Source organism: Hemiscyllium ocellatum, chromosome 39, assembly GCF_020745735.1.
Source record: "Hemiscyllium ocellatum isolate sHemOce1 chromosome 39, sHemOce1.pat.X.cur, whole genome shotgun sequence".
NCBI lineage: Eukaryota > Metazoa > Chordata > Chondrichthyes > Orectolobiformes > Hemiscylliidae > Hemiscyllium > Hemiscyllium ocellatum.
In genome coordinates, this window is record NC_083439.1 from 9,122,077 (window position 1) to 9,137,740 (window position 15,664).

Consider the following 15,664-nt stretch of genomic DNA (forward strand, 5'->3'; position numbering starts at 1 on the left):
GTATTTCTGCTCCACACAAAGCTCTGCCCATCTTAATGCATTGAACATGATCAGCATCTCCCCCTTCTCTCTCATGCACTTAGCTGCATCTGTGCTGTTCAGCTCAGCTCCACTCGCTGTGTGATGATGGGCTTCACATGCTCTATCAGGATCTGGGCTACTCTGTCACGGCTTTGAAACCAGATTCTGTTTTGCCATGATTTCCACACTGCTGCATAATGAAAAGGAAACAGCAGCTATTTCATTAACATCCTTGGATTGGTGTAAAGCTTGTGAAACATTTCCAAAATCAAAAAATATTTCCTCCTGAAGTTGAACGTCTGAAAACTGTGTGAAGACAGTTTCTCTCAAGATTACTAAAGGCTTAGCAACAAATACCAGCCCAGCCAGTGACGTCCATGTCCTAAGAATGATTCTATTAAAAAAATTTGGGATTTTAGCTATTTGTTGTTAAATGAACTGAATCAGTTTCTGTTTTATTTGTCTTCTGTGTGCAGTTGTTCCTTTGCTCCGGGGAAGGTTGTACTCACAATGAAACAGTTCCTATCCACTACAGACATGTGGCACTTGCCTTTCTGACTTGCTTCCTGTTTGTGACACACTTACCAGAGCGCCTTGCTCCAGGGAGGTTTGACTACATCGGTAAGGAGTTGGGAAAAGTTGGAATCTCTGTGCTATAAGCTCAATGTTATCCTTAATTTAGTGATCCTCTGTGTTACTCACTCATTCCATTATTGCCAACCCCATGAATTAACCCCTTAGTGTGTCCAAAATTGTGGGTAGGATGAAATGGAACCAGGTTTGAAACTGATGTTTGCAGGTTAACCTCAATAACCCATGGCTCTGCGTCACAGCGTTGTTTCAGAAGTGTGACCATTGCCATCCAGTTTTAAATGTGGAAGTGTGTAGACAACTTCTTCAAAGTTGAATCAAGACCAACAATGTGTAAATCCAATGCCAGCAAAAGCTGGCAACATCTGCTTTGGCTGTGAAAAGGACATACAACAGATAATGTAAGATAATGTTTTCGTTTGGGTTTTTGTCCCTTTCCCTCTTGACACTAGTGGTGCTCATGTGACCACACAGCACTAACCTGCAGAGCATTTGGTCTCCCCAGGATTCTGACCAGGTCAGCTCCTTTCGAGTCTCAAGCAGTCCACAGTACAGTAAATGTTGGTTAATTATACAAGTTCACTGTTGCTGTTTTACTTTGTAACATTATATTCATTATATTACTCAGGGCATCAGGGTGATCAATTCAGAGAGAATCAACAAAGAGACTTGAAGTTGGCTCCTTGTCAGGGTTTGAATAAGACATGATCTAGGCCAACTAACCACAAACTCTGTCAATACTGTTTTTGCCCCTGTATTGTGTGTACCAATACCCTGAAAGGTGTTTGGTTCAATGACCTGCACCTAAAGCTTCTTTCTGAGCTTAAGCAGTGCTTAACTTCCACCAGGTTTGAAAGGGATGAAGTTAGAGAGCTATGAAGATAGGGACAAGCTGGGTAGCTCTTTTGGGAGCTGGTATCTACACAATGGATATAAAATTCTATGAGTCCGTAAAGGCACGTTTGAGTTTGGAATCTCTCCACGTACAGAATTATGGCTGTTCCTTCTTTATATTCTGAACCATTCCATTAGCATTCACTTTCACTTTCAAATGCCCAGAGGTGTTACAACTTTAATAGAGTACTTTCTATGTTGAAATGAATTGTGGGAAGATGTACCTCTATGGCAAATCACTGGGAGATCATTTTCCTTCCCCCCCCCACCCACAGGTAGTAAGTTAACAGTGTGTGAGAAAGTAAGAACACAAATGCATCTGCTTGTAACATTTTTTTCATTGATAATATGTTTTTGAGTCTATTGTTTCAGGTTTGCAAGCTTTATGACCGTCTCCATTCACAATGTATTCCTTCCAGGTCATAGCCACCAGCTCTTTCACATCTGTGCAATCATCGGTACTCACTTCCAAATGGAGGCGATCATAATGGACATGACATTGCGCCACTCTTGGCTCTCACTTCATGCACCATTGCCCTCTTTCATGGGCACCATAGGTGCCCTTGGTTTTGCCCTTGTGTTGAACCTCCTGATCATTGCACTATTCTCCCTGGCTCTGTACTGGACACCAAAGTTGCCTGAACTGAGATATGAATACTTGAATGAGAAGTTCAAGACGGATGAGGATGTCACGCCACGCTCCTTGACCCGGCTGGTGAAGAGGCCGAGAGTCTTGAAGGAGTGAGAACGATGAGACTAACCCTTCAGCTGTCACTATGGTGACGTAGGAAGAAATGAAGTACATTCCTGTTTAAATTGGATATGTCTCCCAAATAACGGGCTGTGCCTTTTAATGGTACGTAGTAATCTTTAATAAGCTTGTGTCTGATGATGTGGATATTTATATTAGACAGTGCGGGTGTTTATTTACTGTGGTTAGAAGATGGCCCTTGGGGCTAGCGGAAGGTCAGTTCAACTACAGCAGCCCATGTTTGATCACTGGTACCCAATAAGCACTTCCATCATGGAATGCATCATTGCACCTTTCCTCTAGGTTAGATGTAGATTGTGTTCTCAGATGACTGGATTTCAGAGTTTTAGGAAGATGAATAGACAAGTTTTGAGTTAACTGGAGAACCCCTGTCATGGGGCTGATTAGGGATTAGTTATTAACCTTACTTTAAAAATATTTCCGAATTGACCTGTTCAGAGATTTCATTACAGATCTCTGAAGCAAGTGGGACTTGAACCTGGGACATTTGATTTAGAGGTAAGGTGTTGAACTATGTCATCACCATTAGAGCTGTAATCTTATTGTCCATCCTTTCAGGGATAGTCAATAAATGCCGGCATAGACAAGGATACCAACATCCTGTGAATGATTTTGAAAAGAAAAGCTGCAGTGACCTCAATCTGGTGCCAGTTGTGACTCTAGATCAGGCACGGCAACCAATCACATGACTAAACATTTCTGCTGGGTTTCCCAGTGTTTCTCTGTAACTCCATTGAGGAGAGGGTCATTTCTCACATCTCCAACACTATCTTCAAAGTTTCCACTGATAAGAGGCCAAGGGGAATGGGCTTACCCACCAACTGGGTGGGGGAGGGGGGCTACTGAGGGTGGAGGGCTATTGGGACGCCCTCCTGCCCTTTGCAAGATTGGCAGTCCCATTGGCCAAGGTGGGAGTTGAGCGTCAGAGAAGGGAAAAGATGTGGATCTTTTTTAAATATAAATACATATCAGAACAGACCAATGCTGCAGGCTGTGAGCATAGCATAGAGGGGCAATTACACCACCTCTCCCACCCTGCCCCTCAAACCTGTAAGGAAGCTGCCAGACATTGCAGCTGCAGTCCAGTGGTGCAGATGGTGGGGGGGGGATAGAAGTGGAGTTTCTCGTGGGATCACACAGCAGCCTACCCACCATCTACCACCATACCACTCCTTGATTCCACCACCTCAGCCTGAACAAACTTTGGGCTGATCTGGGCTGGCTACACACATTAACTGGAAATCCCAGGTAGTGCGGAGAAGTGACTCCATTCTGTTATCCCTAGCGGGCTATCAGCAGCTTGCAGGTGGGTGACCACTCTGGCCCTCGACCAGTCTCTGAACATGGCTCAAGGTCAGGATCGTGGTGCCATTGCTGACACAATCCTAGAAGGAGGAATCAGTAAAACATGTGAGTAGCCTGACTCATCCTGAATATGTCATATATCGGAGCGTTTCCAAGCATTTTACTGGTTTCTCCTTCTGGGAATAACCTGTGACATGTAAACCATGAGCCCAGGTGACCCTCTGTGGCCTCTGTATTTACTCAATGGCCATGTTTAGAGGTCTAATTGTGAGGGTACGGGTGGTCTGTGTTGCCAGTCTAAACCAGACCATGGGAAATTAAAGCATTGTTGAGGTGGGAGTGTTGGAAGCTTTACAAGAACACCTTACTTTTACATAGCACTATAACAAAAACCATCGAAAAGTGCTTCACACGAATGTAAACAAACAAGCCTTTGTATCTAGTCACAAAAGGAGATATTAGAACCGATCCAAATGCTTGGTCAAAGTTCAAGCTACATAGCTTCAGGTGAGAGAGAGAGAGAGAGAGTTTGATATGTTTGGAGAGGAATTTCAGAGCTTAAGTCAAAGGGACCTGGGTGAAAGCAGCCAAAGTAAATTGGGCCATTGATGTTTATCATTAGAGGCAGGAATTGGAAGAACACAATTTGTGGAGGGGTTATAGAATTCAGGAGGCTACCAGGATGGAGAGAAGTGAGGAAGAGAGACCATGGAAAGGGTGTCTGAAGGCAAGGGTAAGAACTTTTAAAGAGAATTTTAAAACTTGACACTGCATCTAAGCCTGTAGATCAATATCTAAATGTGGTCTCTAGAAAATTGGTTCACATACTTGCTGCCCTTTCTTGAAATGCCTGGAAAGAGATCTTTCATTTTAACATTCCCAAAAGGTTTCTTGTGTGGCTTCTAACTTTCTTGAAAACAGTGGGAGGAAACCTCTCATCGCTATGAGCTGGCTGCATGACAAAGACTTCCTAAACTTACCTCTTTGAGAGAAATTAACAAGAAGTGATTCTAAAACGAAAGAAAATTTCTGTTTTTTTCTCAGAAGAATGAACAGAAGACTGCTCCCCTCCCATCTTCCAAAAACATTTCCAGTCTTCTTTTTCTAAGAATCCTTCAATATGGTTACATTTCAACCTCAGAACGAAATCCATTGACTAACAAATTAGTGTCATTTGCTTGAATGTTGCAGACCAGGATTGAAGTTTCAGAAATGTTGCCCATCACATGTTCCTTCTGTGGGCCTTGGAGGGGGATGAAGAGGAGATTTATTGGAATAATACCAGGGATTAAGTTCTCCTGTTTTCAGAGGAGCTGTGATGGTTTTCATTAGAGAAGAGAAGGCTAAGGGATTACGAAAGCTCAAAAATGATGTCTTTTTTTTCAGTTCATTGATTGTGAAGGTGCAAACTTGGTCGAAAAACTGAAGCATCGTTAGGAAAAGGTAAAATATCATAAATAGCCAAGCCTTCCAACGTAGTCCTGTTGGAAGGAATTGGTCAGATAAGATTTGCATTTTTTGCAACTTCTACTTAAACTCAGGAAGCCCTCAGGGCACTTTCCAGCCAATGGAGTTCTTAGTGCAATGTAGGAAATAGTCATTTAACAATCTTACCCAAAACAAGAACAAAGCAAATAATTGGACTTGTAATTATATGAGGGTGACAATTATTTTAGCAGAAAATCTAATCCATCCATTTTGAGTGGTTTGTTTCAATGGACAGGTATTTGACATAAACATGTTTAGCCTTGGGAAAGTAATATCACGCTGTACAACTTCATTGAACTGATGTTCTCTTCATAATTGAGAGCAATTATAATTGGACCAAGTGGTAAACTGGACCCTCATCACTTCAAACCCAATTAATGGTCCAGTCCAAGTGGGAAATAGAGCTTGAAGTTAAATATATTATTAGAAATAAAGGTTAGCGATTTCATAGTTTGACCTAACATTTACAGTGTTTATGCTTCTTATGAGCCTCCTCCCATGCTGTTCTTTAACCAGTTCCATTACTGTATCCTTCTATGCCTTTCTCCCCTCATGTTTTTCCCTTAAATGCTGTGGTATCATTTGCTTCAACTATGCTGTGTGGTGTTTGCTGTGCTGTGGACATTAGCATCCGAAGTTTTAAAATGTTTATGCCAAATTGCTTTGTTATTTCAAAGTGAGAGGGTTGTTATGAGAAGGATGCCAATTTTATTTTCACAGCCCATTGATTTGTCATATGTTTTGTATAAGTTAAGTTGGCACAGAATCTGTGCCAGCCTCGTGTGCATGTGGAATAAGCTCCACATAGCTCTCTTTCTCAAAGCACTGAAGTGAAGTTTGCATTTTCAATTCCTTAATGTTAAGTCCAATTGCGAAAAGTCAAGGCACCCATCATTCTTCAATGACTGACTTCCTTGTTAATATAGTTGCAGGAAATAGCAATCCTTATGTAATTTTTAAAGGAATTCCTGGATATCTTTACATGTGTGCTGATATATACATAAACTACTATGCATCATTTTGAAAATATTGATCATTAAGTTAATGATGCAGGGTTAATAGAAATGGACTATTTACAATGGATGAGGGGTTCGGAATGAGGGGAGACAGATATATGATTTAGTCTTGAGAGATCAGGAGAAATTTTTATCTTACATAGAGATGCACAGTACACTACTGACTGAAATAAACTCTGTGTCAACCATTATGGCTGGATCCCACAGAAGGTTGAGGGCAATGGAATTAATGACTAGTGGAACCAAATGAGTTAATGGGATTAGGGCCACTACTTTTACAAGTGATAAAGATGCAGGACAAGCTGCTTAGGCTGAATAGATGCACTACATAACACTCTCTATATAAGTCTATATAATATTGATCTCAATGTCTTGTTTATGGAATCAAAACCATGCTTTATGTCAGGGTGATATGTCTTCAGCGTTGTGGTCTCATTGATGCTTCAATTGCCCGAATAATGTGAAAGTAGGGGTCAGAGTATGTTTTTAGTTGATCAACGTCTCTCTTCCCTCAATCCTACACTCCTTTTCCCCTCACCCAATGCCCTGAGAAGGTAAATTTGATCAGAGAACAAAATAATTGTTTTTTATAGAGAGTAAGGTGATCAGTGAAGATCACAGCACGGCTTACCAGCAAAGACTTTTTTTTAAAGTAGAAATGATGAGATAGATCAAGGCACTGAAAACAGAAATTGCTGGAGAAACTCAGCAGGTCTGGCAGCATAAGTGGAGAGAGAAACAGAGTTAACATTAACTCTGCTTCTCTCTCGACCAAAGCAATCAGACTTGCTGACTTTCTCGAGCAATTCATGTTTTTATGTGTTTCAAATCCGCAGGTCCTTGTTTTATTTTAGATAAAGGTGTATTGATTCAGGAAAACAGGATTTTGTAAGGTCATACATTTTTTATGGAATTAGAGGATCCATAGACTTTAGATCCTGGAAGAGAATGAAATTGGATTTGGAAACATTGTAATGAGTTCATAAAGTGTTGAGTCAACCACTTGGTTGATAAGGAGGATAGAGATTATTTGAAAATCATCATTAGTATATTTGTTTAGAAACCTTCAACACATTTTTCTCTGAATTTTTCAACAATGTCTGACTTTCGATGACCTGTGAGGCAAAAAGCTAAAACTGGACATGAGATATGTAGCGCCCCTGTGCAATTTATCTCTGGCATAAAACCCTCATTTGGGAGAGAGTGTATAATGACTATTGCTAAGAATATAATGCAAGGAACTACAGCTCAAAGCCAGATCTGTTCATGTTACTGTGATGTTATAATGGAACTATGTTAATTGGGTTTTCAAACTGCATCTGAGAGTGTTGATGGAGTGAAACTAAATGCAATATTTTCCACATTTTTAAATCTGGGATTCCAACACTGCAATTGATTGGCTATGATAGGGAACGTCAAGTAATCTGAATAGGAACAGAATTTTACAGAGCAGATTCCCAGTTTCCTGAAGTATAACCCAAAGACTGGAACTCAGGAGAATGTGTGTATTTAACATATTGGCACTTAACTCTATAAGGAAATACTGTGTGGGTGTGACTCCCATAGCCAATGTATAGATGTCTACCCATGGAGAAAGTGAACCTCACAACTGATTGCAATACCTGACTTAGAAAGTCAAGGGCCCAGATCCAACACTCTGAGCAAAGTCAAGATACAGTTCTAGCATTTCATTTCATTTCTAATAATTTGTTGGTGGTGTTAAGCAGAATTCCAGGGTCTAGGTTAAGAATGGTGAACCAATCTTCACTGAATAAGGCAAATATTTATCTATCCCTTCCTGCATCTCAAGCATGGACCAATATTTAACAGAATACTCCATAAGACAAGTGCTTGAAAGGAAATATTAGCGCAGATCTTAGCTAACAGGTGAGAAAAAAGTCTTTAAAACAACCAGAAGCAATTTTTTTAGGTCATGCTTTACTTTCACAGAATGAAGTATTTGATTATACTTGGAACAGTCAATTAATTGAAAGACAATACACGTCTAGTACAATGATTGATTATATTGAAAATTAGATAATTTTCCCACAAGGAGCACAATTTCAGAATCAGTGGTGTATGAAACTCCATGAGATGAATGGTGAAATATATAGGTATGAATGGTGATGGTAATATATATCTGATTGCCCATCAGTAAAAAAATGGAAGTTTTGAATATATCTATTATAAAGGTTTTTAGATGCTAACCTTGAATTTGAATTCAAATTCTATTGAGAATATTGTAATTAAAGTCGCCTTAATTAAAGAGCTCGACCTGAATTGAGGTTGGGCAATCCATATACTGTGGAACATTTCACCCCTAATTTAAATTGGTACCTGACCTCACGAAAACTCTGATTTCTTCCCATCAGCTATCCAATAGCTGGTGCAAAAAATGAGAGGAGAAATGTTACAATTACTGCATTAACTCAGGAAGCCTAACGGAAAAAGAACATCATTTATTGCTAAACAACAAAATAGAGCCGCTACACATGATTCACATTGTCCCAGCCCAGGACAGACATTGTTATAGATCCATCCCTGTAGATCCATCCTCAGATATCAATCTGAGATATTTTCTACTCAACCTGTTTAGCAATGTTGTTACACACAGGGCGGCTTGATGGCTCAGTGGTTAGCACTGCTGCCTAACCATGCCAGGAACACTGGTTCAATTCCATTTGTGGGCAACTGTCTGAGTAGAGTCTGCATGGTTTTCCTCTGTGTGCTTCAGTTTCCTCCCACTGTGCAAATACATGCATGTTTGGTGGATTGGCCATGGGAAAAGCAGGGTTTGGGTAGTACTTGGGATGCTCTTTGGAGGGTTGGTGTGGGGAATTAAAGGACAAAATAGCCTGCTTCCATACGGTGTAGGGATTTTATGATTCTGGAGCAGGTGGGACATTGAACCTGAGTCTCCTGGCACAGAAGGATGGACAATACCCCTTTTCAACCTCCGTCTGCTTTCTGAAGGGCTCATGTGATTAGTTCCAGTTGCCATTGCCTGTTACCAAGGAGAACTCTACAAGCTCCATGGGGAGATTATTTAGGGGTTCCCCCGGGCCTTGTAAGGTTTATTACACTCACACATGACAGTGTTTGAGATTTGAGGCATGTTAAAATGGGACAGTGAACTCCCTTACACTGTGCTGTATCTGAAGTGAACACAATGCAGTAGGAATTTGTTTTGTGCAGTTTTGGATTCGCTGTCTGTTATATGGCTCTATCCAATAACGATTCCATTGACTGTGATGCTTTGCGGGCAGTGTTTATACCAGGGTTGGTCACATCTGGATTTCACTCATTTTCTGGTCAGGTTTCTATCCTGGGTGCCTTAAATAGAAAATGTTGTATCCCTGGGACAACTTCATAGATTTCCACAGCCATTCAGCCCATCCTGTCCGTGCCTGAAAAGTAAATGCTATCCAATTTAATCCCACTTTCGAACTCAAAGTCTATTGTCCTTGCAGCTCTTCAAGTGCATGTCCAGGGCTACTTAAAATGTGAGACCACCATTCTCAGGCAGAGAGTTCCAGAACCCATCACTCTCTGGGTGAAAAATCATTCTGCTCAACCTACCTCCAACCCTTCGAATGAGAACTACATCTTTGGCCCCTTGGTCCTAGAATCATAAATTATGTTCACAGTCAATTCAGTGTGCACAAAGTAAAACAACAAAAAGCACATTTGGTTGCAAAATATTATGAAAAGAATACTTTGCAGCTATTAATATGTTGCCTGGTCTAAAGGACCTGGTGCTGTTTTGTCAGAGCAATTGGATACAATTATAAAGGGGTGTTTTAAATGTAATTATGGTTAAAACATTATTGATTAATCATGAGAACTAGAGCTGGTTTACCAGCCGCTATTAATGGCTTCTGAAGCAGCTGTTTTTTTTTCATTAGAAACACAGCAAATAGATTAAAATGCTTTTGAGTGCTTTCTCAGTTCTGTAATCTCGGGAGAAGTGCCTGTAGATATTTCAGTTTGCTTGATTCTAAAACCTCCTGAGTCAGTCGCTTTTAGTTAATTAACCATTACTCTGCTGAACAAACAGAAACGAAAGCCCAAAGCCTTCACCCAACAATATTGGAGAGAGTGTTTTATTGTTTAAAAAGTCATTGAAGTAGTAACTGGAGTAATTTTTTTGTGGGGAGGCAGAGTGGGAAGTCAGAAGATTGGGCAGGAAATGTTTTAGCATCTTTTTACACTACTTTGTAAAGTAAAGCTGAAGGTAGAACACACAGATTGGTCTCAGAGCCTTTTGAGTTTGGCACAAAATATGGGATATTTTGTGGCCTGGCCCACAGGAAGCCACACCTTTTCCAGCTGCTCTGTAAAATGGTGAAATCAAAGCAACGTGCTGACACCATTCATGTGTAGCCTGCGATTTATTTTGTACTTTATCCTCTCTCATTTAAACAGATGCAGAATCAATTTAGCATACAGCAAAACCCAGCAATCATCAATAACGTGGGGCAGATCTGTTTTTACTGTATTGGCTGAGGATGAAGGTTGATCAGATCATTGGGAGGACTCGCTTACATGAGATCTTTAATGCAGTTCAGAACCAGTTGATAAGGAATTGGTTTAAAATCCCATCTTTAGGATGAGTTCTTGGGTACTGCATTGGTACATCAATGCTCCATTGCTTGGAAATTACAATTGCTGACTCATGAGCACTACCAAATAGAGTTATCATTCAATGTGAAAACATATCTGATGGTTTTAAAATAGCCATAGAGTTCTACTACACAGAAGAAGGCCCTTTAGCCCATCAATCTCTGCAGGTAAGAAGCAATCACCTTACTATTTTAATCCCATTTTCCAGCACTTAGCTCATGGTTTTGTATGCCTTGTGTACATCTAAATACTTCTTAAATGTTAAGAGGCTTTTTACCTCCACCACCTTCACAGGCAGCAAGTTTCAGATTCTTACCTCCCTCTGGGTGAAAAAGGTCTTTTTCACATAGTCTCTAACCCTCCTGCCCCTTAACCTTAAATTTATGCCCCTGGTCACTAACCTTTCCACTAATAGGAATAAATTCCATTGGCTTGATTATCTATATACCTATGCCTCGAAAGATGTGATGGTAAGCATTGGCAGTCATCTCGCCAGGTTCCATTGTCTCTGAAATTGTTCCTGAAGATTTGGGTTTTTATGATATATGTCTATGCCTATCAGATCATGATGGGAACGTAGCCTGGACCTTACAGACTAAAGTGGGAACAAACACTATCTCTGTGGCAAACCCTATTGTTGTGGCATTAAACACTATTAACTGAACTGAAATACCACCAGTTGCCTTGGTGAGATTTGAACACTTGCCACAGACCATTAGCCTCAGCATCTGGATTTGCTAGATCCTGACATTATAGCCTTTCCCCCTCAACCAGTCAAAGGACCTTTCTCTCCCTTTTCTAATAAGCAAAAGTGTTCAAAGAAAACATAAATAAAAGCCACACAATAGTTTTGGACCATCTGTATTTTTTTCAGGGGTGTTGCTCATAATCCATGAGATTAACACTTCATTTCTGAATGCTGCAAGACAATCCTAGAAAGTTATCAACCCAACTGAGATAAGTTTGCCACTGATTTGTACATGCTAGGGAAAGTTCACATTGAACTAGCAACTGAAATCGGGTCAGCTAGCTGTGCAAAACACCCTTACAGGTGCCACACTGCAAATGGAGCACCCTTTGTGTAGCAATATCAGAAGTACAGATCTGTGTATGTGCTCCAATCTGATACAGAACAAATTATTAAATCCAGAAATTGTTCCTTTGTTTGTTGTAAAACAGGTTCTTGGAGTAAATCTGAGGTTTTCAAAGTTGTTTTGAAAAGATCCAGATTACTAGTGTAAGCACAGCTGTAACATAGATTGTTGTAAAATATACAATGTGTGTACTTTTAATGGTTCACATATAGTTTTTTTTGTGCCTTCAAAATTCAGGTCCATAAATATAAGAGAGTAGCCAATAAATCTGTTGAGGAATTGAGGAGAAATGTCTTTGCCCAGAGTAGTGGGAATGTGGAACTCATTTTCATGAGGACTGATTGAGGGGAGTCATACATGTCCATTTAAGGGGAAGCCCGCTATGCACGTGACAGGATGAGGGTGAGGAATGTCTCGAGAAGTTAATGTGAATAGCATAGATGCATTGAAGGAAAAGAAAGGTGGCATTTATTCAGTGCCTTTTGTAATCTCAGGATGTCCTAACATGCCTTAGAGCCAATGAAGTACTTTGAAATGGCATATTGTAATGTAGGAGAGGCAGTCACTAGATTATACACAGCAAGTTCTCAGGCATTTTATTGATAGTTATTGAGGGATATATTTTGACCAGACAGTGGGGAGAATGCCCTTGAATTTCATTTCAGTAGTGTAGTGGGATCTTATACATTTATCCTCAGGAAATGCTTGATCTGTAAGACAGTTCGTTTAACTATGCAGCACTCCCTCAGTACTATGGTAAAGCATTCATGTTTAGTATCTTGAACCCATGGTCAGATTCAGAAGTAAAAGCACTATCCATGAGTGCATGAAGATTTAAGATATTTTAATTTAATAACGATGTGCAAAGTAATTAGTTTGGGCTACAGGCAATGGAAATTGGAGGCAGTACACCAGCAAATATTAAAAAGCTGCCTGAGGATCCAAAGGGGATTCTGGGCTGTGAAAATGGACAGTCTATATTTAAAGCCATAACCTTTATCTGAAGTAATTTTTTTTTCAATCTACGTTTGCAAAATGTTGATGTTCAAAATCTTTTTAAAATGTTTATATTTTCATTTGGGGGTTTGTAATTAAAACTAAATCAATGTGATCAGAAAATGTATGCACAAAGGCACACCCACCCAATGTTGCAGGTCATTTCAACACCTCTGTGGCCTTTGGTTTTGAGAAATTGTGCCTTAAAGGTGTGGAGCAAGGAGAATGTGACGTGAAATATGATAACTACCTCCAACACAGTTACAGTGAAGGACAGAACCATGAAACCAGAGGGTCCATGCCAATTTGGCAATCTCACTTGGGTTAAAAGACACAGTGATGTCATGAATGGAAACCAATTACATTGATGAAGGTTGCTGTGACCTTCTAATATTGGAAACAGTTGGGCAGAAGAGCTTCGTTTCATATCTTTCCCTGGGTGATGCTTGACTTGGGATTGATGCATGCTGGTAATATGGCTTTAACATGAACAGGCTTCCACTCTGCAACACTAACAGCCCAGATCTCAATTAGCGCTAAGTGAAATAAATTAAGTAAATTTGAAAAGAAGAATTGCTGTGGACTGTCACACACTGTGACACAATACCCTGGTTCATGGAGATTGTAGTGAGATGAAACCCATACTGTTGGAGTGAAACAGTTTTGCCTTGCACTACGAATTTGGAGTATGGATCTAGGATTATAGTGGAATGATTTGTAATCATTTTATCTTGGGTCATTTAAAAGTCAGATCGAGCTTCACACCACAAATGTACTGTAGGTGCAAAGCTGTCTTGTGATTAAGTACAGTCTTAGGCTTTTAAATAGTTTAGAAAAATGGAATTAAGTAACTTCTGTGTTTCAAGTATCTTGATTAGTCAGAAATTTCTATAAAGCAATTCAGCCCAGCTTTAAAGCTATTTTGTATTTTTGGTATTGTCTGAAATATGTAATTTAGGATTTATGTGGAATGTATTTTGTGTTCTTAGAGTTGATTCTGTTTTTACTTAAAGCTGCAATCAAGATAACTGCACTAAAATTGAACTCTCGTGGTTCCCTCGGCTATCAAATGCCGTTAAATGTTGAGAATTCTACATGTGCGACTGTAACAGGTTTAAGATTTTCTATTTTTGTTATATTGTTGACAACTAACACCAAATGTATAATGTTTGTGGGAAAGGAGAATAAACTTATTTAAATTTAATAAAACAGACCATCCTTTGTGATGGGAAAAGTAAGCATGCTTGCAGGCTGATGTTTAATATCTGCTTTACCAGCTGTGTTCAACTTTATTATGCATCACTGATGAAGGATTGAGTTATGTTCAACTCCACAGTGCTAATTGCCAAGCAGCTAAATATCTGTGACCTCTTCTGGATCTCTGTACATGAGTGTTTTGCATCTCTGGTAATCCAGATGTGTAACTAAATCTTTCATAAAATCACAATTAGATTGACATAATTGGCATCAAAATAAGTGAACAAAATGTCTCTTTTAAAGGGATGACAACACAGGTCAGAAAACAAGTGGAAACTTATTCAATTGAAGCAAAATGTGCCCTTAATTTTTTCTCTAATTCTGAGGAAAATGTTCTCAACTCTAAGTCATACAGGACTCAAAACTGACTCTTTCTCTCTCGACAGGTGCTGCCAGACCTGCTGAGTTTCTCCAACGTTTTCTATTTTCACTTGACTCTTGGCATCCATACTATTTTGTTTTCATTTGTTGGTCCTGTTGTCTAACACTTCTAGTGCGTGTGGAGCCCAACCATCACAGAAGCTGTAAGTGTGGGAGTGAAAGTAACATGCCTGTGGTATCAGAGAAGAGGCAAATACTATATTTGGGCTAAATAAGCTCATCCCCAATGAACCTGTGAATAGGCTCCATGATCAAGCCGAGGAGCAAAGCCATTAGCTGATTCTCAAACTCCCCGCACTCTCTCAATGACTAAAGATCAGGAACATGGGAGTGAAGTGCAGCTGGAGGTTGAGGTGTTTTCAATTAGTTTAATTAAGAAAAGGCATCTAAAGTGATGAGAACATTAAAGCTAAATTGTATCATATTTTCATATAATTAACCATCAGTCAAGGGCATATTTTAATCACACTCTCCAGTGTTAATGTGTTTAGTATAAGCTGATAATAAAACAGAAGTATCTGCATTTGACAGATGGTGGAAGCTAAAACAATGAACATTAAGGTTATCTGTCTATATCAATATCTTATGGAAATCTGTGCTGTGCAATTCATTCTATTCTGAGCTCATCTTTGTAGCCTAGGTGCTGACATCCCTCAACCAGTTTACTCTTTGCCAGTGCAAACCTCCCCTCCCACCCCCCCAACAAACTTTTACTCTGTATCTTCAGTAAAGATGCATTGTCCTTTCTTGTAGGATAATGATGCAAAATATTTAGCATGTTCCACACAGCACTCCCTACAAACTCAAAATCACCCCTCAGGACTCAAATACCATCCCATAGATTTTATTTGTGTTTGTTCTGTTGACTTGTTTTTCACACAGAGCAGTTTTGATAAGCAGCCCTGGTTTGGCCTTAATCTTGTGCATTACAATTGAGTTCTGAAAACAGGAAGCTTTGTCTTTCCAGTTCCAGGTACAAACTGTATGTTCACAACAGCTTCTGTTTCTCTTTCAGCCTGTGTGATTCTTTCTCCTTTTTTTAAAATTAAAATTTGAATTGAAATTTCTTTCAGGAACTTACATTTCTCTAGCACCTCCTGCAATCTCAGGATATCCAAAAACATCCTTCACAGTCAGGGAAGTACCTGTTGAAGTCTAGCCACTGTTGTAACACGGGAAATGTAGCAGCCAATTTGGACACAACAGGCTCCCACCATCATCTGTTA

At 39.7% G+C, this 15,664-nt stretch overlaps 1 protein-coding gene across 4 annotated transcripts in view; it reads left to right on the forward strand.

The window, feature by feature from the left end:
* The window catches only part of LOC132834374 (membrane progestin receptor gamma-B-like), a 92,647-nt gene extending 78,642 nt beyond the window's left edge, over nt 1–14,005 (forward strand). For 2 of the 4 annotated variants that reach the window (XM_060853216.1, XM_060853217.1), the window contains 2 exons: nt 498–642; nt 1,926–14,005. In XM_060853216.1, the coding sequence (XP_060709199.1) occupies nt 498–642; nt 1,926–2,251 (471 nt within the window). In that variant the 3' untranslated portion in view covers nt 2,252–14,005. The remainder of the gene's footprint in view (nt 1–497; nt 643–1,925) is intronic. The other 2 variants (XR_009647179.1, XR_009647178.1) reach the window with 2 other exon arrangements.
* Nucleotides 14,006–15,664: the final 1,659 nt, after the last annotated feature.